Source organism: Salmo salar, chromosome 05 (assembly GCF_965601325.2).
Source record: "Salmo salar chromosome 05, fSalSal1, whole genome shotgun sequence".
Classification (NCBI taxonomy): Eukaryota; Metazoa; Chordata; class Actinopteri; order Salmoniformes; family Salmonidae; genus Salmo; species Salmo salar.
Window position 1 is genome coordinate 65,167,501 of NC_138295.1, and position 23,885 is coordinate 65,191,385.

At 44.3% G+C, this 23,885-nt stretch overlaps 1 protein-coding gene across 1 annotated transcript in view; it reads left to right on the plus strand.

Annotated features, from left to right (window-relative positions):
• LOC106579058 (zinc finger protein ZFPM2) overlaps positions 1 to 23,885 on the plus strand; it is a 153,073-nt gene that overhangs the window by 36,334 nt on the left and 92,854 nt on the right. Inside the window, exons 2-3 of the mRNA XM_045718568.2 lie at positions 4,576 to 4,734; positions 18,400 to 18,498. Coding sequence (XP_045574524.1) covers positions 4,576 to 4,734; positions 18,400 to 18,498 — 258 coding nt within the window. The remainder of the gene's footprint in view (positions 1 to 4,575; positions 4,735 to 18,399; positions 18,499 to 23,885) is intronic.

Consider the following 23,885-nt stretch of genomic DNA (forward strand, 5'->3'; position numbering starts at 1 on the left):
ATGGTTAGAGGTGGTACAGTCAGACCTAGATGGTTAGGGGTGGTACAGTCAGACCTAGATGGTTAGGGGTGGTACAGTCAGACCTAGATGGTTAGGGGTGGTACAGTCAGACCTAGATGGATAGGGGTGGTACAGTCAGACCTAGATGGATAGAGGTGGTACAGTCAGACCTAGATGGATAGGGGTGGTACAGTCAGACCTAGATGGTTAGGGGTGGTACAGTCAGACCTAGATGGATAGAGGTGATACAGTCAGACCTAGATGGATAGAGGTGATACAGTCAGACCTAGATGGATAGGGGTGGTACAGTCAGACCTAGATGGATAGAGGTGGTACAGTCAGACCTAGATGGATAGAGGTGATACAGTCAGACCTAGATGGATAGGGGTGGTACAGTCAGACCTAGATGGATAGAGGTGGTACAGTCAGACCTAGATGGATAGAGGTGATACAGTCAGACCTAGATGGATAGAGGTGGTACAGTCAGACCTAGATGGATAGAGGTGATACAGTCAGACCTAGATGGATAGAGGTGATACAGTCAGACCTAGATGGATAGAGGTGGTACAGTCAGACCTAGATGGATAGAGGTGGTACAGTCAGACCTAGATGGTTAGGGGTGGTACAGTCAGACCTAGATGGATAGAGGTGATACAGTCAGACCTAGATGGATAGGGGTGGTACAGTCAGACCTAGATGGATAGAGGTGATACAGTCAGACCTAGATGGATAGGGGTGGTACAGTCAGACCTAGATGGATAGAGGTGATACAGTCAGACCTAGATGGTTAGGGGTGGTACAGTCAGACCTAGATGGATAGAGGTGATACAGTCAGACCTAGATGGATAGAGGTGGTACAGTCAGACCTAGATGGATAGAGGTGGTACAGTCAGACCTAGATGGATAGAGGTGGTACAGTCAGACCTAGATGGATAGAGGTGATACAGTCAGACCTAGATGGATAGAGGTGATACAGTCAGACCTAGATGGATAGAGGTGATACAGTCAGACCTAGATGGATAGAGGTGGTACAGTCAGACCTAGATGGATAGAGGTGATACAGTCAGACCTAGATGGATAGAGGTGATACAGTCAGGGCTGATGGTCAGTGGCTGGCAGGGACCACCATGGCAATCATGCAGGTTTGGTTGATACAGGTATGGCAGTGCTACTTGATTTTTCTATGGGAATGGGGTGTTTGTCTGAGTCAATACTGAAGATTATAAGCTTTCCAAAGAAGAAGGAAGAGCATTCTTTGTGATGTTGTTGTTTAGTGTTTGGAAGAGAAAGGTTGGTAGTGGATGGACGGTGTTAGTGTCCTTCTGAACTCTAGAGGAGGGTTGATAAGAGGGGAAAGGATCACACATTCCTTTGGCCTGTTCCCCAGCACCTATAGAAACCAGTGATATATATATATATATATATATCACTGAATCAGCAGAGTTTGAGTCAGAGAACATGAGCTGTGAGGACATGGAGTATTACTGCAACAAAGGTGACTCCCCATTCATGTCACTGATATATATATATATCACTGAATCTGTATATATATATACAATAGATGACTGACAGGGTGCTCTGTTTTGAATCAACCGCGCCTCCATCTCTGGGCACCCCCACCAATTATAGAAATGCATTTATTAATGTCTACATTCGTTTTTGTCACTTTAATTCGATTACAGACACCTTAATGCATACTTTTAAATTATATTCTGTCAGTTAAACATAATATATATATAAACATTTTTCTTAAAGTATAGCACATTTTTTGAAAGTTTTAATGTGAATGTCCCCACTACAAAAAAAGAAAACTTAAATACATTTAATTGAAATACTGTAGAATTCCAGTCATTCCTATGTAGGACTGCGTCTTCTGGAAGTGCCAATATGGCCGTCTGTAAGTGCCAATATGGCCGGCCGGTGGCTTCAAACCCTCTCATTGGCCAATACATAGCATCAGCAATCCAGGGTTTATATACATCACTGATAGAAACGCACCAACAACGTCCATATAGTGGGTCACATAGGGAATGTGGCAGGATTTTAAACAGTACACAACTAAATAAAGCTGGGGATGCCACTATCAGAAAATGAGTTAGGAGTGCAGTGCTAGTCATTTAGAAAGTCATTATTCTTATCATTGCTGTCTCTGAAATAATTTCAGGTCTCTCCATGCAATGAATACTGTATAATAAGCTAAACATGTGAGGGAAGCATTCAAACTTTGGTAATCTACGCAGACCCCAAGAAGTAGCCTTCCAAACTCCTTTCATGTGTCGGACTATGTTTGGATATCACTTTATTTTACAATATGAAATAACACTGGTGTTTCATGAAGCATCTGTGTTGGTAATATTTTTGTGTTTATTTGGCCATGACAACTTGTGTTGCTAGAGTAGAGAACACAAGAGAACCACTAGATCCTATCTAATCTTTCCCATCTCTGTTCTTATTGGCCATGACAATCTCTCATCTCGTATTATTGAACTACAGATGTATTTTGTAAGGCCAAATAGTGGTGTTTAATTTACCCTGCAATGAGGTAGAATCGTTTAGTTGTACACACGCATCCCCTTTTCAGCTGTGTAGTGAATATAAATGGATACAGACAGTGAAAAGAGAGGTATTTTCCTCTTCTGTCGCACCGTCCTCAATTGCCTAGGCAGACGGGTTTAACTCCAGTCATGCAATCTCCCCTTGATAGTGGAGATATGAATCTCTCAATATCATCTGAAGCGATGGCGGAGAAGACTCATTGACTCCATTCATGCTTCACTCTCTTTCACTCCTGGTGGAGTCAGTAGAAGACATCAGACAAGATCATAAAACTGTATCCTAATTTACAGCCTCTCTCTCTCTCTCTCTCTCTCTCTCTCTCTCTCTCTCTCTCTCTTTCTCTCTCACTGTCTCTCTCTGTCTCTCTCTTTCTCTCTCTCTGTCTCTCTCTGTCTCTGTCTCTCTCTCTCTCTCTCTCTCTCTGTCTCTCTCTGTCTCTCTCTCTCTCTCTCTCTCTCTCTCTCTGTCTCTCTCTCTCTGTCTCTCTCTCTCTGTCTCTCTCTCTGTCTCTCTCTCTCTCTGACTCTCTCTCGCTCTCTCTCTCGCTCTCTCTCTCTCTCTCTCTCTCTGTCTCTCTCTGTCTCTCTCTCTCTCTCTCGCTCTCTCTCTCTCTCTCTGTCTCGCTCTCTCTCTCTCTCTCTGTCTCTCTCTCTGTCTCTCTCTCTCTCTGTCTCTCTCTTTCCTCCATAGTGTTTCTATTAGAGATGTGTGTGCTAATTCGTTTCATGTCCAGGGCTCCTGCAGATGTAGCCTGCTACAAAGGAGTCATTTAGAAACCTAATGAAAAGAGCAAGCAGTTTGTGGAGATCAGGGGGTCTTTTATGAAGCTCCGCGCGGGAAGAAAGGGAAACAGGAGAGGCACACCAGTTTTTTTTTGGACCAATATTATTGCTTTATTAAAAGCTGTGGGGATCTAGTCCCTGCTACAATGGAACAAACACATAGGAAGGTGCTGAGAGGATATCAGGCTAGTGTACATATGTAGCTTTCTGTCTGTCAGAGCCTCCAATATGGCACCTGATAAAGAGGCTGCAGTGAAGCTCAAGTGTGACAGACTGAACGTTTGTATCTACCAGCCGCTGACAACGCCACGTTTGATATGATTATTTACTCTCAGTTTAAACAGGCAGACACAGAAAAAAGGGGGAGAGAGAAAAAGTTAGGAGAAGGATGCAGGTTTCAGTGGGACTGACAATAGTGTATTTTCAAATGCAAACTAACCTTAAAGTTAAATCAATTCAGTTATTTTTTTCTATGCTAATTTCCTGGGGACATTAGAGATATTTTGGGGGGAGGAGGAGAGGTGTGTAAGATGCATTATTTTAATAATATTCAGATGCAGGGCGAAATGTTTCCTGAACTAATACAATTCAGGCTGCAGTACTGTAATTCCATCAGCACCAATTTATTGAAGCAAAATGGTAATATGCAAATACCAGAAGAGATGTACAGCTACAAGCGAAAACTCTGAAATCATTTAGATTTAAAGAAATTATATTACACAGAGGGAGGGAAAATTAATCACACAGAAAAATGTCTCCTTTACGATTGCTCTGGTGTATTTCCTGGGGGCAGGAATTGTAAATGGGAAATCAACATTGTACCTTCTGATAAGGCTATCAAATTAATACAAGTATTTTCTTTAGACCTCCCATGCTGATGCTCGAGTGAAAAGTCACAGAGGAACTTTTATTTTTTCTCTCTCTCAGAGGGTTGGTTCAGTTGGTACCTGTCATTTATTTTACAAGTCAGGTTGCTTTCAGGTGCAAAACATCCACAATGCACTTCTTCAATACCCAGTTTAGATGAAGTAGGTATGTGTTTAATTGGCAAAGAACATTCCGTTTTGGCTTGGGTCCATCTTGTCTTATAAAGTATGTCTAAACAGTATATATCAAATAACTGTGTGTGTGTGTGTGTGTGTGTGTGTGTGTGTGTGTGTGTGTGTGTGTGTGTGTGTGTGTGTGTGTGGTGTGTGTGTGTGTGTGTGTGTGTGTGTGTGTGTGTGTGTGTGTCCAGGTCCCCTAGAGGATGGCGCCCTGGGGGAAGAGGAGGAGTGTGTGTCGGAGGAGAACGAGCTCATGGCCAAAGATGAGTTCTCCACAGAGGAGAACTTCTCAGCAGAGTTTGAGTCAGAGAACATGAGCTGTGAGGACATGGAGTATTACTGCAACAAAGGTGACCTTCATTCTCATAGTTCTCCTAGTTCTAATAATACCCACATGGCAGTCATAGACATTAAAATATATGGATTCAATAAATGGTCCCACTTTTCAATAATTGTCCCTAATACTTACAGGATACATACTGTACTGTTAAGATGGTAGTTACAGCAGCAGAGGTTGAGAACCCTGCAGTGGTCTTTTGTAGACCAAAATGGTTGACTCCCCATTCATGTCACTGATAAGATTTTCCAGCTCTTTGAACGGCATGGTAGACAGAACCAAACCTGGACACAGTCAGGGCAGTCTGACAGTACATTTAACAATGTGAGAAATGCTGCTGCATCTCTGTGTTCAGGGTTGAATCTGTCCTTCCTTATATCTGATTTACACAATATACTTTAGAGCAGCGGATTGATCTGGATGTCATCCACAACACTGCTTCTCTCTCTCTCTCTCTCTCTCTCTCTCGCTCTCTCTCTCTCTCTCGCTCTCTCTCTCTTTCTCTTTCTCTGTCTCTCTCTCTCTCTCTCTCTCTCTCTCTCTCTCCTCTCTCTCTTTCTTTCTCTGTATCTCTGTCTCTGTCTCTGTCTCTGTCTCTCTCTCTCTCTCTCTCTCTCTCTCTCTCTCTCTCTCTCTCTCTCTCTCTCTCTCTGTCTCTGTCTCTCTCCTTCTATGTATCTGTCTGTCTCTCTCTCTCCCTCTATGTATCTCTCTCTCTCTCCCTCTATGTATCTCTCTCTCTCTCCCTCACTGTATCTCTCTCTGTCTCTCTCTCTCTCTCTCTCTCTCTCTGTCTCTGTCTCGCCCTCTGTCTCTCTCCCTCTGTATCTCTCTCTCTGTATCTCTCTCTCTGTATTTCTCTCTCCCTCTATGTGTCTCTGTCTCTCTCCCTCTATGTATCTCTCTCTGTCTCTGTCTCTGTCTCTCTTCCTCTCTGTATCTCTGTCTCTGTCTCTCTCCCTCTATGTATCTCTGTCGCTCTCTCTGTCTCTGTCTCTCTCTCCCTCTGTGTCTTTGCCTCTCTCCCTCTGTGTCTCTCCCTCTCTCCCTCTCTGTCTCTCTCTCTCTGTCTCTGTCTCTCTCTCTCCCTCTCTGTATCTCTCTCTATGTATCTCTCTCTCCGTCTCTGTCTTTGTCTCTGTCTCTGTCTATCTCCCTCTATGTATCTCTGTCTCTCTCTCTGTCTCTGTCCCCTCTCTCTCTCTCTATCTATCTGTCTCTGTCTCTCTTTCTCTCTCTCTCTCTCTCTCTCTGTATCTCTCTCTCTGTCTCTGTCTCTCACCCTCTCTGTATCTCTGTCTCTGTCTATCTCCCTCTCTGTATCTCTGTCTCTGTCTGTGTCTCTGTCTCTGTCTGTGTCTCTGTCTCTCTCCCTCTCTGTATATCTGTCTCTGTCTCTCTCCCTCTCTGTATCTCTGTCTCTGTCTCTCTCCTTCTCTGTATCTCTCTATCTCTCTCTCTCTGTCTCTCTATCTCTGGGGCTCTAAGAATGCTCCTATGGAGGCCCTCCATGCCCACTAGAGAGTAGTGAGCTAGCGTGTCACTTCCCTACCTTTGAACCAGTACAGTACTCTGAACAGTCGGAACATTCCCAGCTCACACCTGCTACTGCTGGGAGGACTATCAGCCACAAAACGCCTAGCGCAGTCAAACCCACCAACTACTGCTTTGAGGACTATCAGCCACAAAACGCCTAGCGCAGTCAAACCCACCAGCTACTGCTGGGAGGACTATCAGCCACAAAACGCCTAGCGCAGTCAAACCCACCAACTACTGCTGGGAGGACTATCAGCCACAAAACGCCTAGCGCAGTCAAACCCACCAACTACTGCTGGGAGGACTATCAGCCACAAAACGCCTAGCGCAGTCAAACCCACCAACTACTGCTGGGAGGACTATCAGCCACAAAACGCCTAGCGCAGTCAAACCCACCAGCTACTGCTGGGAGGACTATCAGCCACAAAACGCCTAGCGCAGTCAAACCCACCAGCTACTGCTGGGAGGACTATCAGCCACAAAACGCCTAGCGCAGTCAAACCCACCAGCTACTGCTGGGAGGACTATCAGCCACAAAACACCTAGCGCAGTCAAACCCACCAACTACTGCTGGGAGGACTATCTACCACAAAACACCTAGCGCAGTCAAACCCACCAGCTACTGCTGGGAGGACTATCAGCCACAAAACGCCTAGCGCAGTCAAACCCACCAACTACTGCTGGGAGGACTATCAGCCACAAAACACCTAGCGCAGTCAAACCCACCAACTACTGCTGGGAGGACTATCTACCACAAAACGCCTAGCGCAGTCAAACCCACCAACTACTGCTGGGAGGACTATCAGCCACAAAACGCCTAGCGCAGTCAAACCCACCAACTACTGCTGGGAGGACTATCAGCCACAAAACACCTAGCGCAGTCAAACCCACCAGCTACTGCTGGGAGGACTATCTACCACAAAACGCCTAGCGCAGTCAAACCCACCAGCTACTGCTGGGAGGACTATCAGCCACAAAACGCCTAGCGCAGTCAAACCCACCAACTACTGCTGGGAGGACTATCAGCCACAAAACGCCTAGCGCAGTCAAACCCACCAACTACTGCTGGGAGGACTATCAGCCACAAAACACCTAGCGCAGTCAAACCCACCAGCTACTGCTGGGAGGACTATCTACCACAAAACGCCTAGCGCAGTCAAACCCACCAGCTACTGCTGGGAGGACTATCAGCCACAAAACGCCTAGCTCAGTCAAACCCACCAACTACTGCTGGGAGGACTATCAGCCACAAAACGCCTAGCGCAGTCAAACCCACCAACTACTGCTGGGAGGACTATCAGCCACAAAACACCTAGCGCAGTCAAACCCACCAACTACTGCTGGGAGGACTATCAGCCACAAAATGCCTAGCGCAGTCAAACCCACCAACTACTGCTGGGAGGACTATCAGCCACAAAACGCCTAGCGCAGTCAAACCCACCAACTACTCTTTGAACTCCAATTCAATTAGATTGCTGCTTTATTTTAGTTTCATATTGGTCACACCCTGCCATCACAGGAGTTCAATTACCACCTGCTCCAGGATACAGTGTGAAGATGACAGAGCTGTCACACACACACACACACACACACACACACACACACACACACACACACACACACACACACACACACACACACACACACACACACACACACACACACACACACACACACACACCTCCCCCCATACCCCCAGTTCTTGGGTTTTAGTACCCCAGGTGTCCCCAGAATTACTGGCTCATGAATGCCATAAATTTGCCTTTTAATGAAGAACCAATACTTTGAATGTCTCACGTCTCCTTTTCCTTCAACAAGAAATGTTTTGAATTATTCTTTATTTTTCACACCTCTAAACTTTTAGGATTTGAAAACGTCTTCAAAAAAGAACTATTTTCATGCTTTGCATAGGCTATGCCCTCAATAATCATATCAATAACCGTGCCCCTTTGCTCTTCAAAAAAAGGTTCAAAAATATATATTTATAAATCAGCAACACCTCCTTCCCTATGCCTCTGATATAACTGTATATTGTGAGAGTTATACACTGCAACAGGAGAACCACAGAATAGATTGGGATTCACAGACCCATTAGCGCTAGGATAAATTGAACACTACAGTACTGCATGTGAAAGTAGCCCAAGGAATATTAACATTTCTTAAAATGTGATTGTACAAGTCTTCAAAGAGCCCTGGAGAAACCATTTGATACCTCCATTGTCTTGGATAAGACCAAGTATGAGTGTGTGTGTGCCTCAAATCTCCTTTCACTTTCTGATGTTTTGGAATAAAGTAGGACTAAGAGTTGTCCGAAGTGCCAACTGTTCGTTTTCGAGATACTTAAATAATCTTTCCCTTGTCATGTACAAGCTTTACCAGTCAGATTTTTTTTTTACTTTCACTATCTAAGCTTAGCTAAGTGTCCCACTTCCTCTTAAAACCCAAGTGATGTCCTATCCAACTTTCTTTTCTTTCGTCGTTGCAAGTTCTGCTCAATCATCAGGTATAGCCATTTTCCAGCCATGTTCCATTGCTCAGTGAGATCTCTTTAAACCTCATTTAAACCTGTGTCTGAGTGGCTTAAATTTACCCCACTTATGTTGAAAGTGCCTGCGAATGAAACAAGACGCAATCCTGGACCAGCATTAAACGGTTTAAGTGTGTTATTCCTCGACTATAGGAAGAAAAAAAGGGCCCCTTGATTAACTAAACCCTCTCAAATGTGATGGCTGTGGTGTAATTAGTCCGGTGCGGAGTTGAACGTAGGTTTTAAAGCAGCCACTCATCCCATGGCCTTTATCTTCTCTTCCTTCTCTTCCTTCTCTCCTCCCTCTCGGAGAATACGGTCTCCCCTGTGAAGGAAGGTTTCTCCACTGAGCCACACTGTGGGACTTTGTGGTCTTAGCTTAGCCTTGTATCTGTGTAGTCACTCTGCGAAATGGGCTTGTCACAGGGACCTAAAACCTCCATTAAAAGTTGGAGCCTATAATAGGTATTAAAAAGCTGTGGGAACACAAAGAGGACGACCAATTTTCATTAACATATGAAGCACTTATTAACTTTGATCGGAGTGCGGTGAAGTAGCAAAGCCGCTTAAAGGCGCAAAGGTCAAGAAGTTGAATGCCACCAAAGTCTTACCCGTCTGCCTTACCCTTGCGGAAAAGGCAGGGCCTCCTTCAGATAACTGGTGGGAGCACCTTGACGCCCCAGCTTGACTTGACTTGGTCGTGACTGAGACTCTTCACACAATTCATAGGGCCATGGTTGGTTGACTCTGAAACCTGTGCATTCTTCTGTTCCTGTCCTGCACCTGTTATTGATGACCTTTTATTTAACCAGGAAAAGACCCTTGAGGTCAGAAACCTGTTTGGCGAGGGGGACCTTTGCTGGTTCTGTATGCGTTGTGTAGTGAAGATACGCCAACACGCCATACTATGTCGTCACCTTGTCTTTTAGCAGCTGCTTGGAGCACTTGAGTCTTATTAAGTCAGCTGTTGTGTCTGTTTGGCAGCATACGTGATACATTTTTGCTGTTGCGTCGTCCAATGTTTTAACAAAGAATTAGTCTATTCTTTCCGAGAATCCCTGTCCCTTATACACATTCTTATTCAGAATGTCATTTATGTAATCTGTGTTTCTGCAAACTGTGTAAGCGTTCCACTTTGTGGACACCTTCAACTATTTGGAGAGTGTCACTCTTCAGTTCTACCCATGCCTACTCATCTACCATGAAATGATAGAGGCTCTTGTCTGTCAGTGACACCACACATCATAATGGCTCTGAAACGACATACATTGGTGTGAAATGAAGTAGCCAGCTAGAATAGAACAGGGAAGCTCTGTGAGAGGAGAGCATGTGAACCAACATTCAGTTAGAGAGAGGGGTTCTACCCATGAGCACTCTGGACAAGCCACACCCCTCCACCACACACACCCCCACCTTCCACACCCCTGCAGAAACAACCTTGGAGTTTAAAGAATCTATCCTCAAACAACTTCCTGTGCACGGTCCACCTGCTAGTGAACTGAACGCAGAGGCAGGATTTATACTCTGTTGTCACTCCCAGAGCCATAATTGTGAGAAGGATGCCATTTTATTTACCGACTGGCATCTCTTTTACTGAAATTGTGAAATTTCACCTTGTTCTTGTACCCTTTTTTATTGTTGTGGAAATATGAGTGGGAAGGGGATGGGGGATGTCTGTGAAGTTTAACACGGTGTTGGCACAAGCTGCTCTGTGTGTGTGTGTGTGTGTGTGTGTGTGTGTGTGTGTGTGTGTGTGTGTGTGTGTGTGTGTGTGTGTGTGTGTGTGTGTGTGTGTGTGTGTGTGTGTGTGAGAGAGAGAGAGATTCACCTATTTACTGATGATGAAAAGCAGCTTTAATGTACATCGATTTTTATTGATTACACATGATTCTGATGGTAGTAAAGTGCATACAGTGACCATATAACTTAAATGAAATGTAATTGCATTTCTAAGAATGAGGCATTTATCTTCCAGTCACCATTAATAGATCCAAATGATGGCATTACAATGCAGTCATACACAGTTTGCTTTCTCACAGTTCAAGGGGACCTGAATATCTGGTAGGATACTCATTGTGGTAAATACAAAATCACATTGACCCTCGATTTGACCTTTCAATGGCTAATCTAATCTGAGACATATAGCAACAAACAGAAAGTGGCAGAATTCATGTGCCACTCTTTGTGCCATTCAGAAATGATCAGGATCCACCAACAGAACACTCCCGTTCTCGCCACAGCTGCCAGCCCAGTGCCTGGAATGGTAAATGTGGAATTTTAATACACAGTTGATGCTGAGGAATATGGAAAATGCTAATTTGTGGCGCGATAAGATGAATCGAGACATCCCTTTAGCCCCATTTGACTCAGTAGAGGAAATGAATCATGAATGTTTGTTAAGTATGACAATCTAACGGGGCCAGATCTACATGCTCCCAGACTGGAGAGAGAGGGAGATAAAACCCCGCGCAGACGCCCAGGAAAACTGCCAGATTCTGTAATGATGGGAATTTATTGGCAGTTAAAGAGACAGTGGCAAGGCTTATTCACTAATAACCTCCCTCCATTGGAGAGCTCCACTGCATAGTGTTGGTGGGGTGTTTTGCCCGTATCTTTGGAAGATGTATGATGTATTCTCTGGAATGGTTCTTCTGAGAGCAGAGACAGAAGTCTTACAGCTATGCTTGACTTTGGTGGAGACAGTGTCTTTTTGGAATGGCTGATCACGACATGGTATTTGCTGTATCAACAACCTTCTTTAAACATGAATGACCTTCTGTCTTTTGCCTTTGACTAGATTTAGCTAGTTTATCTTCATTAGAACGTGATGTGATCTTGATAGCAGTTTGGTTATTATGACATCCTTGAGACTAACGTAGAGCTATGGTCGAACCCAACCCTAAATCCTAACCTTAACCTTACACATCCTATGGTAGTTTAAACATACAGTAACCCTTTACTTTACTAACACCATTTCAACACCAGCATGCTCTATGCTGCAATAAGACCGTGTAGATGGAGTAGCAACCTGTCTGTTGGCTGGCTGGTCAGATTAGACGGCTCTGAGCTCCTTAAAGTCGTACGCGAACCAGATTGACATTTTCAAGGGCTTCCTTGGCAGAGACAATGCTAAAAGGGAGAGAAAAAGCCAATATGACTTTGTTCCTACCTTGCTGGAGGAGTTGTTTGTGTAAATCGCCTATAAGCTTATTGACCTGGATGTGTTGCACCCGACTGTGTGTGACTGTGATTTGGCTGGAGAGGCTGTCCTTTGATGAAGCAGCGATAGGGAGGCTTGATTCTAACAGCTCACTGACACATGCCCGCAAACTCTGCCCTAACATACACTGTGCCTCCCACCCTACCCCATGCTTCCCTACCCTACCCCATGCACTCCTACCCTACCAATACCCTCCCACCCTACCCCATGCTTCCCTACCCTACCCCATGCACCCCAACCCTACCAATACCCTCCCACCCTACCCCATGCCCCCCACCTTACCCCATGCTCTCCTACCCTACCCATGCCCTCCCACCCTACCCCATGCTCCCCCACCTTACCCTATGCTTACCTACCCTACCCATGCACCCCTACCCTACCCCATACTACCCCACTCTACCCCATGCTCCCCCACCCTACCCCATGCTACCCTACCTTACCCCATGCTCCCCTACCCTACCCCATGCTCCCCTACACTGCCCCATGCTCCCCAACCCTACCCCATGCTCCCCGACCCTACCCCATGCCACCCCACCCTACCCCATGCTACCCTACCCCATGCGCCCCAACCCTACCCATGCCACCCTACCCCAAGCCATCCACCCTACTCCATGCCCCTCTACCCTACCCCATGCTACCCTACCCCATGTCACCAACCCCACTCCATGGTCCCCTACCCTACCTCATTTTACCAACACTACCCCATGCTACCCTACCCCATGCACCTCTACCCTACCCCATTACCCTACCCCACCCTACCCCATGCCACCTACCCTACCCCACCCCGTACCACCCTAACCCATGCCGCCTACCCTACCCCATGTGCCCTTACCCTACCCCAATGCTCCCCTACCCTACCCCATGCTCCCCCACCTTACCCTATGCTTACCTACCCTACCCCATGCACCCCAACCCTGCCCCATGCTACCCTACCCCATGCCATCCACCCTACTGCATGCCCCCTTCCTACCCCATGCCACCAACCCCACCCCTACCCCTTTTTACCTACCCTACCCATTCTACCCTACCCCATGCACCTCTACCCTACCCCTACCCTACCCCATTATCCTACCCCATGACACCCCACCCTACCCCACCCCATGCTACCCCACCCTACCCCACCCCATTTACCCTACCCCATGGCGCCACCCTACCCCATGAATCCCTACCCCATTCTACCCTACCCCATGCCACCCTACCCTACCCATTTAACCCTACCCCATGCCACCCTACCCTACCCATTTTACACTACCCCATGCCACCCTACCCTACCCCATGCTACCCTCCCCCATGCTACCCTACCCTACCCCATCCTACCCTACCCCATTCAACCCTACCCCACCCCATGCTACCCTACCCCATGCCACCCTACCCTAACCCATTCCACCCTACCCAACCCCATTCAACCCTACCCCATGCCACCCTACCCTACCCAATGCCACCATAACCTACACCATGCTACCCTACCCCATGCTACCCCACCATACCCCATGCCACCCAACCCTACCCCATGCTACCCTACCCCATGCCACTCTACCCTACCCCATGATACACTACCCTACCCCATGGAACCCTACCCTACCCTACCCTATCCTACCCTACCCCATACTCTTCCCTCCACCTTTCTCCATCCTCACTCAGATACATAATTTTTCTCATTCACCCCTAAATGTCTTCATTTGATTAAACAAGGAAAGAGATTTAGCCAGCGGTAGATTATTGTGACATAGACTATAATGTAGATCATTGACAATCTGTATCCTTTGATAACACCGCAATAAACAAGTGATATCAAACACAGCCCCCTCTGAATGAAACGGAATGCTTTAATAGTCTGTTCGTATGGCAAAACGGTTTTGAGATAGCTCATGCACATTGAAATCATGAAGAGGCTGTATGTATCCCTGTATCTTTTATCATACTGTAGCCTACATACTGCTACAGCATGTTCCTCCTTGCTGGTTTCCTGTGCGACATTCGCTAGAGAGGAAACTTCATCAAGCCCATTGCTTGCCTGTGACATTGTTCATCTCTGTAAGGTTGCCTGGGCGATTGTGTTTAAAATGCATTGCAAATGGTGGTTAGATAGAAGGCAGCAGAAAATCCGTAATCACTGCTTAATTAAGGAATCATCTTGTAGCTTCATTTCCTGAGCTGTAATTAAACACTTCCAATACGTTTCGTTGCAGGGCTTAACATGTTCGCCTGAGATCAAGGTACTGCCTTTAATGTTATCTCACCCGGCTTCTTTAAACTCGCTCCACTGAAAGGAACTGTTGATATTCGCCCTTTGTTATCCTCGTCATAACGCCTAGTGATCCCCAGTATGCTAAAGAGTGTCTCCAGCTAACTGTACTCCATGCCGCCAACAGTAAATAGCGAGGCGGATTCAGTGAGTGGGCTCACTGATAATACCTACTGGGAAGGAAGGAAAGGGGGAGAATTTCGCCATCCCAAGCAGACACTTGCATAAGCTAAACTGGGTCACTGTGACCTCATGTTACTGTTAGTAGGACAGTGCTGCAGACTTCCTTCACTTGTCGTTTTTTTTTCTCTCTCACAGCGAGGCAGGAAGCTGCCATCCTTTTGGCAGTGTTTGCTGCCTTCTTTGAAGTGAGCCATGTGTGTAGAAAGCCAAAGAAGCGTAGTGAGTGTTGGTTGATCTGAAGATGAACCCAGGATGGACACAATGTTAAGGCCTTATTCTGGACTGTATAGACGTGTCCGATATGGCACTCTATTTACCATATAGTACACTACTTTTAGCCAGAGCCAGTAGTAGTAGTAATCATAGTACCTTTACATCAGAAGGCTCTGACTAAATCCATCCCTCTGCTTCCTTCTTCAATGAAGTCTAATAATAACCCATCAACGCCCTTGGATGTACTCTGTAGGTTTAACACATCAAAGCAATGGAAAAGATGATGTGACCATACAGAACTAAGAATCCCCTCCACTAAGGACAAGCCTACTACCAGCAGTAGAGCTCAGAGACTGAAGTCAGGGCTGGAGACATAAACATTTTTATATTCTAATAATTTAGCAGACGGTCTTATCCAACAGTCTCCCCTCCACAGTGCTAGTGTTTTTAGCCACATTGCATGTATTGGATTTAGGGGTTTGTTATAGAACGACTTAATTATCTGTGTCTGTATAGTGGACTTGGACATGCAAAACAGAAGAGGTTTTCAAGGAAAATCTAGGAACGTGGTAAGCTGTATTCCCATCACGGTGGTTGCTGTGGCTGTGTAGGCTGTAAAGTACTGTATGTTTTACAAGGTATTTAAGCACTTTACTTCCCAGGTTAGAGATAGATAGCCAAATATCCCTGGGTATGTCCTCTCCCTTTCTCCCTCCCTTTCTCTCCCTCTCTCTCCCTCTCTCCCCCCTCTCTCTCTTTCTCTCTCTCTCTCTGTCTCTCTCCCCGTCTAGCTCTCTCTCTCTCTCTTTCTGAGTCTCAGCCCTGAGACTGTAAATCTGCTGTACTGCGTCCTAGAACACACATTCTCCCTCCTCCACAATAGATCAAACAGTAATAAATAGCCACCTTCCTCTCTCTCCCTCTCTTTTTCTTGCTCTCCTAAAGTTCTTGCTCCTTCTTCCTTCCTGCTACACATGGGCTTCCTCCTGTATGGTAACTCATAGGAACTCTAGATAAAAGTGTTCCAGCTGCACCAGTCACTGGTCCCACACACACACTTGATACTTCTTGCAATTCAATGCACTGTACTGGACATATATAGTAACAATAAAACAATGTATTCAAAGCTGCAGGGGTGATATTGCTTAATGTTAAGAACATTGTATATATAGCTAACATAACCATTTGTGTATTGTTTTGAGCCCTAGATGTTTAACATTAGTTACAGTACCATCACAAAGTATTCACACTCCTTTACTTTTTCCACATTTTGTTGTATTACAACCTGAATGTAATATTTATTAAATTGAGTTTTTGTCACTGGCCTACACGCAATATCCCTTAATGCCAAACTGAAATTATGTTTTTAGACATTTTGACCAATTAATTAAAAATGAGAAGCTGAAATGTCTTGAATCAGTAAGTATTCAACCCCTTTGCTATGGCAAGCCTAAATAAGTTCAGGAGTAAAAATGTGCTTAACAAGTCACATAATAAGTTGCATGGACTCACTCTGTGTGCAATAATAGTGTTTAACATGAGTTTTGAATGATTACCTCATCTCTGTACCCCACATATACAATTATCTGTAAGGTCCCTCAGTCGAGCAATGAATTTCAACCACAGATTCAACCACAAAGACCAGGGAGGTTTTCCAATGCTTGCAGGGCACATATTTGTAGATAGGTAAAAATAAAATAAAAAGCAGACTTTGAATATCCCTTTGAGCATGGTGAAATTATTAATTACACTTTGGATGGTATATCAATACACCCAGTTACTACAAAGATAGAGGCATCCTTTCTAACTCAGTTTCCGGAGAGGAAGGAAACCGGTCAGGGATTTCACCATGAGGCCAATGGTGACTTTTTAAAACAGTTACAGAGTTTAAAGGCTGTGATAGGAAGGATGGATCAACAACATTATAGTTACTCCACAATACCAATTTTAAATAACAGCGTGAAAGAAGGAAGCCTGTACAGAATAAAAATATTCCAAAACATACATCCTGTTTGCAATAAGGCACTAAAGTAAAACTGCAACAAAAATTGGTAAAGAAATTAACTTTATGTCCTGAATACAAAGCGTAACGTTTTGGCAAATCCAACACGTCACTGAATACCACTCTTCATATTTTCAAGCATGGTGGTGGCTGCATCATGTTATGGGTATGCTTGTCATTGGTAGTGCTGAGCAATTAACCGAAATGTCGGTTATTTCTTGGTTTTTAAACAACTAATTGACCGTCATCGGTTCATTTATTTGAGTTCCATTTCCATTTTTTATGTGAGCTCAATGCGCACATTGCGCTGCAGTTTCTCTAGAAATAAATCAGATCATGCATGAACTGTGTGATGTAGTAGGGAGTTGTAGTTTCCAACAGGCCAATGTTCTACATAGTTTAGAGCAGATAACTTGATAATTAACGACAATTACCATAATCCATTGCGCTCTCACGTGTCCGGTCTGTTTCTTCTAGCCTGCTATATAAGAGACAGAAGAATGCGCGATCAGGACGGATACATAGACAGCAGTTGCTTCGTGAGGTATTTTTATCTGAAAATACATGATTTAAGTGATCGATAGTTGGTATTCAGCAGTCATTAAAGTATGTCTTATGTACTTTGAAGAACCACTAAAATAGTGATTTTGGCAGACAGCATAGGCAGCAGCTCTCTAGAGATGAGATGATGACTTGGAATGAAATAATAAAGTTGTCAAATAAATGAAATGTAATATACACAACAACTGAAATATTTTATTAAAGTAAAGTCATTTTAATAAATGAGAAGCAGTAATGGGCAGTCTCTACCATCATGGGACTTGTATTAATTGTTTTATTGTGTGTTGTTACAGCATTCAACCCCTTTAATGCGTAGTGCATTTCATCAAAAAAAATGTCTATTGAAAACTAAATCGAAAATCGTGATTGTTTTTGAATAATTAAACCGAAACCGAATCGACCTCAAAAAGAACTAATCTTTCGGCACTAGTCATCTACAAAGACCAGGGAGGTTTTTAGGATAAAAATACATGGAATAGAGCTAAGCCCAGGCAAAATCCTAGAGGAAAACCTGGTTCAGTCTGCTTTCCACCAGACACTGCGAGATGAATTCACCTTTCAGCAGGACAATAACCTAAAACACAACACCAAATATACACTCGAGATGCTTACCAAGAAGACCGTGAATGTTCCTGAGTGGCCTATAGTAGTTATGGTTTTAACTAAAATTGGCGTGAAAATCTAGGGCAGGAATGGCTGTCTAGCAATGATCAACAAACAATTTGACAGAGCTTGAATAATTTTTTAAAGAATAATGTGCAAATATTGTACAATCCAGGTGTGCAAAGCTCTTAGAGATTTACCCATAAAGACTCACAGCTGTAATCGCTGACTAAGGTGATTCTAACATGTATTGACTTTGGGGTGTGAATACTTATGTAAATTAGATATTTCTGGATTTCATTATTAATACATTTGCAAACATTCTAAAAACATGTTTTCACTTTGTCATTATAGGGTATTGTGTGTATTGTGTGTAGACATTTTTTCTATTTAATACATTTTGAGTTCAGGCTGTAACACAACAAAATGTGGAATAAGTCAAGAGGTATGAATACTTCTGTTTCAACTGTATTATATGGGTGCTCCTCCATCAAACGTGGTTTGGCAACAATATGATTTAACTGTGAGTGATGTCACTCAACATGCCACTGAATGACCAACCTGTCCCATCTCCCCGTCTGTCTACAGGTGAAGAAGATGGCAGTGGAGAAGCAGGGGAGTCAGACATGGATGGGCATAGTGAGTCCAGACACCCAGCCATAGGACCAGAGGATTGGGATGGACCAAGTAAGTTTACGTCATTTCTCTCTCTCTCTGGTGGCTATCATCTGATTGTCCGGCAGTTATCTGACATCCCTCAACCAGAAAGCCATATTTCAACCAGGAAGTGACTTTTTTATGACATCTAATGACATATTTTTCCTGCTGGGAATGGAATGCACCTCGTAGGATGAGTGCTTTCAAATCTACCAGAAAGGGAAAGAGCAAGGCACGTGAGATATAAGCCACAAAAGTCTCTGAAGTTGGGATAAAATGTGCTTCCTAATAACAATAGATGAAAAACTGGGAAAAGTGATGTGGTGAGCTAAATGAGTATATTATCACCATTGAATAGTAAGTTAACTTACTAGTGTTGAATGGGTGGATGAAATTGCTTTGCTCTTAATCTTATTGTATATGTGCTTGAACATAGAATGAAACCCCAAAAGAAAGCTTATAATAAAAAAAATGTACTATATTTATTTTCTCTTTGAACATCTCATTTTACCATGCAGATTCCCCTTGCTGTTCTTCACAAGAGTTTCGAAAAATGGTTGTATCTTGTTTTTTTGTTCATCTTAAAAGTCACTTCATCAAAGTGATGGATAATACATCGAACAAGATAGCAACACAGCAATTACTGTTCAGGGCATTACATCCACATTGCTGAACACACAAAATATGATTCCCTTCTAATGCGTATGACCTATTGCAGCAGGTACATACGTTTATAAAAGTGGGATTTGGACAAGTTGTGCTGGTGCTGAAGCCCCCTGCGGTGTGTATTTTATACTGACAGTGAATCAGTGTTATCGGCCCCTATCAGATAATGCATTTATCATTAAATTTTACATTTGCATTTAAATCTGGAGAAGGAAATGAGCATTGCTGGTTAAAGATTAGAGAGGCTGGGCCGACAGTAATAAAACATCACTGTGATCAGTCAGGAGACAGGGCTGAGGGGGTCAGCGCTCAACTATGGGGGCCACGATGACAAAAAGACAGCAGGCATCACATGACGAAGAGAAGGCCCTTTGGGCCAGGGGAAAACGCTGAGCTTAAAAATACTGCTGTCTTTGAAAGGGAGATAGGATTGGAAGGGATGGGAGCTCTGACTGGCTGTAATTATACACCGATCGCTCTATGTCTCTCTCTCTCTCTCTCTCGCTTGCTCTCTGGACATCTCTCTTTCTCTCTCTCTCTCTTGCTCTCTCTCTCTCTCTGTCCTTAGCCCTCAGAATATTGAGAATTACAGGCTCATAACAGAACACCGACTGCTGGACTGACTGGGGTTTGGGGGTGTTCAGTAGGGAGAAAATGTTTGAAGCTGAGTAAGGTCCTACCTAACTGAACTACCTGACTGAAGTTGTCCAATACTAATAGAGATTTCAGTTTACCGTTGCCAAACATTTTGATACAGTGTGCACTAATGAACATGACCCTGGATTGTCTGTCTCATACTTAGAGTTTCTTTCAAACTCTAACTCCAGAAACATGACTTCAGATGAGATAGCACTATTGTCTCACGGACCACTCCTACATACAGGCATGTATCTATCTACCTGGTCAAAGCCCCAAGGGCCCATACTCATATATGTTAGTATATCATCATTACTACACTATCTACATAATGACTATAATTTTGTGAGGATAAGGTGCACTCCCTCTCAGTTCCAGGTAGTCTCATTAGTATTTCTTAAGATCCTTTATGTTCTACTAGTCCATGAGAGAGACATAGTTTCAGAGCCGGATGTGGCTGCCACTCCTTCTGTTGTCTTTGTGGGCAGTGGGCAAGAAATGAATCTTTGAGCATAATAATGCCATTCACTATCCCATCACGCCTGCCATGAAAGGTCATTTCCCTTTTTAATTTTTCCCATTGTGTTGGAAAAGTCAGATGGGCATGTTATAATTTGAATAAAGAGGGAAATCAGACAATCAGATACGAACATTTTGAAATTACATGGCTTCCTGTTCAAAGCGATTAAAAGCAAATTTATTTAGTGTGAGACTGTCTACGCTGTAATCTCTTTGTAAATGTTCAGATAGTGGTAGCATTCAAACTCTCTTTGTTATTTTTGGCTTAAGTTTAAGCAGGTGCGATAAAGATCAGCACCGGATCATTTTTAATCACTCAGTGTGTGTATCTGAATAGGATGTATAATGGCTGTTACATAAAGAAAGGGGGCGTTCTTTTTTTATTAGGTGGCTCTGAACATCCTCACCTGTCTTTGGTGCTCCTATCCAACCACCCCTTGACATTTTCCTCTGTTGATAAAATGACAAAAGCAGCCAACAGTACATTCTCTAATTGATCTTTTCATCTTTATGTACCGTGTAAGGATGAACACATATCGAGTGTTGTAATATAGTCACTAAGAAGACTCTTTTATCCAAAGTTACTTACAGAACAGTTGGCACGGACAGTGACACGTTTATCTGGCCCATGTAGGAATCGAACCCACAACATTGGTGTTTCCAGCTCCATGCTAACCCACAGCCATTGGTGTTTCCAGCTCCATGCTAACCCACAACATTGGTGTTTCCAGCTCCATGCTAACCCACAGCCATTGGTGTTTCCAGCTCCATGCTAACCCACAACATTGGTGTTTCCAGCTCCATGCTAACCCACAACATTGGTGTTTCCAGCTCCATGCTAACCCACAACATTGGTGTTTCCAGCACCATGCTAACCCACAAAATTGGTGTTTCCAGCTCCATGCTAACCCACAACATTGGTGTTTCCAGCTCCATGCTAACCCACAACATTGGTGTTTCCAGCTCCATGCTAACCGACAGCCATTGGTGTTTCCAGCTCCATGCTAACCCACAACATTGGTGTTTCCAGCTCCATGCTAACCCACAACATTGGTGTTTCCAGCTCCATGCTAACCCACAACATTGGTGTTTCCAGCTCCATGCTAACCGACAGCCATTGGTGTTTCCAGCTCCATGCTAACCCACAGCCATTGGTGTTTCCAGCTCCATGCTAACCCACAGCCATTGGTGTTTCCAGCTCCATGCTAACCCACAGCCATTGGTGTTTCCAGCTCCATGCTAACCCACAGCCATTGGTGTTTCCAGCTCCATGCTAACCCCCAGCATTGGTGTTTCCAGCTCCATGCTAACCCACAGCCATTGGTGTTTCCAGCTCCACGCTAACCCCCAGCATTGGTGTTTCCAGCTCCATGCTAACCCACAGCCATTGGAACTACTAGTTTCCCAGTGTTCCTTCCTGTATAGTATAACAGTAGAACCATGTGACTCATTAATCTGATGGGTGTTCTGCCTTCTCTCATCGAACAGAGAACACCCAGGGAGTTCTCAATATAACCATGTCATCCCTGAAGCAATCAGCACAGAGATCTGCTGTTTCATGTTCATTTGGCGTCATGGATATTTGAAATCCATGTACTATAATGGGAGATAAACCTGACTGTGAAGTACTGCTATTCTTCACTCATTTCCATGGACTACTTTGTCTCCGATACAGATCTGTCGCTGTTCCTCAAGGCTAAATGAGAGTGGTGGGTTTTAGCTAGCGTTAGCTTCTAATGAACTTCTGCACATTCTAATCTACTGGTCTGCTCTTATGAGCCACACCCCCGTGAAAAGACATGGAAACTCAGTTAGCTTCAGAGGAGGCTCTCTCTCATTGCTTCTCGTGTGGTTTTGTCTCGATGCTGTACAGAGTAAAACATTCTCCCTACGTTTGGAGGAATGCAGTTGTTAGCTTAGGCTTACATGGCTGATTAAGCAGACACTGTGATGTATATCTGTAAACATAATGTAATCTTCCATCTCGGTGTTAGCATGATACCATGTCATTTTACTGTTCAAATAAACTAAACAACACGCTGCCTCTATTTGTACTAAGTAAGATACGTCTGACAAACAGTCTTACTTGAAGATAATGCGTCCCAAGATTGCACCAGCAGCTGGGTGAGAAGGTTTGTGAAGGAAACAGGGGCAGGGAAGGAGAAGGGAGGAGAGCAATAAACACAAGCAAGTGAGCAGAAGTGATGATCACCTTGCCCATTATTCTTTCTGCTTGACTGGTCCTGAACGGGCACAGCCCTGTCCAGTTACCCTTCTCTCTGTGCCAGCTGGGCATGAGCCACGGTCGGACAGTTTGGGGTGAGCTGAAGGAGTGGCCCTCCGAGACGATGTCCGACGGTCAGACAGGAACAGACCCCTCCCCTATCCACCCACCCCCTTCATCTCCCGCCGTCCTCCATCCCCTTCATCAAGTCATCAAAAGCTGCATGGCAAAACATGTCTGTCCTCAGATGAAGACTACAGTAGTCTCACAGTTTTTACTCCGGCCCACCTTTGAGTGTGTGCCGATGGCGATGTTCCCGCCTACTGGTCCACATGAAAACAATAGCGTTTCAGGTTTTATGCACATATGTCACGCGAGGAGAATTTGTAGAGCAGATGGCCACGATACCGTGGCAGGTGCCTCGGCAAATGTTTGCCATCGCTGTGCTGCTATTTATATCATTGTGAAACACGGAGTCACAAATATTTGAGGACGGAGGAACGGACAGAGGGACCGTTGGCCTTCTTTGTTGTGAGTCAGAATGACCACCAAAATAAACAGATTAGGGTTTACAGATGTAGGGTCTTATTGTGAGACAGTTTGCTACAGCAGGAAAATAATCCTGCAGCAACATGAAATGTGAATTATTATGTGGATTATAATTAATGGACATTTTTGCAGGGGTTGATCCATTTTTTGTTAGGTCAAATCAAGTCTGACATATTAAAGTGGAAATGACAAACTTTAGAAGCCTTTTTATACCTCGAATAGACTACAAGTTTGCATTTCCTGCTGTGCATCAAATTAAGATCCTACCTCGGTTACTCCAGACGATAATGACCTGAATGCGTCAGGGCAAACTTTTTGCCGATACAGTATAATACAGCAGATGCAGTGTAGTAGGTTTGTTGTCCAAATGGGATATAAAAAAGCTATGAATTCCCCCAGAACACCTTCATGTTTGTGGCTACATAATTATAGCACACTATGAGGTAACTGTGAGACGACCCCAGTCCGCAGGCTGGGGCAGCACACTTCCTATACAGACCCTTGTCATCACACCTCTAGAAGAGTCCATCCTGAACACACTGTTAATGAGAGTTCTTCTGGCACCTGACAAGTTCTGCACGGCAACAGTGCATTTTTTATTCTGACTCTGAAGTCCATTAATTGAGGATGTGGTACGGAAGGAGGGAGGAAGGGGTGCTAGAATGAGAGAAAGAGACAAACGGAGTGCACAGATTCAGATTAGGGCTGCAGAAGATGAGGGTGTAAAAGGGATTTAATGCTAGGATGGATTAGAGAAATCCTTGTAACAATGTTAAATAATTATAGTTCCAGTCGAGATCAAAGCACCATTGATTGAACCCCT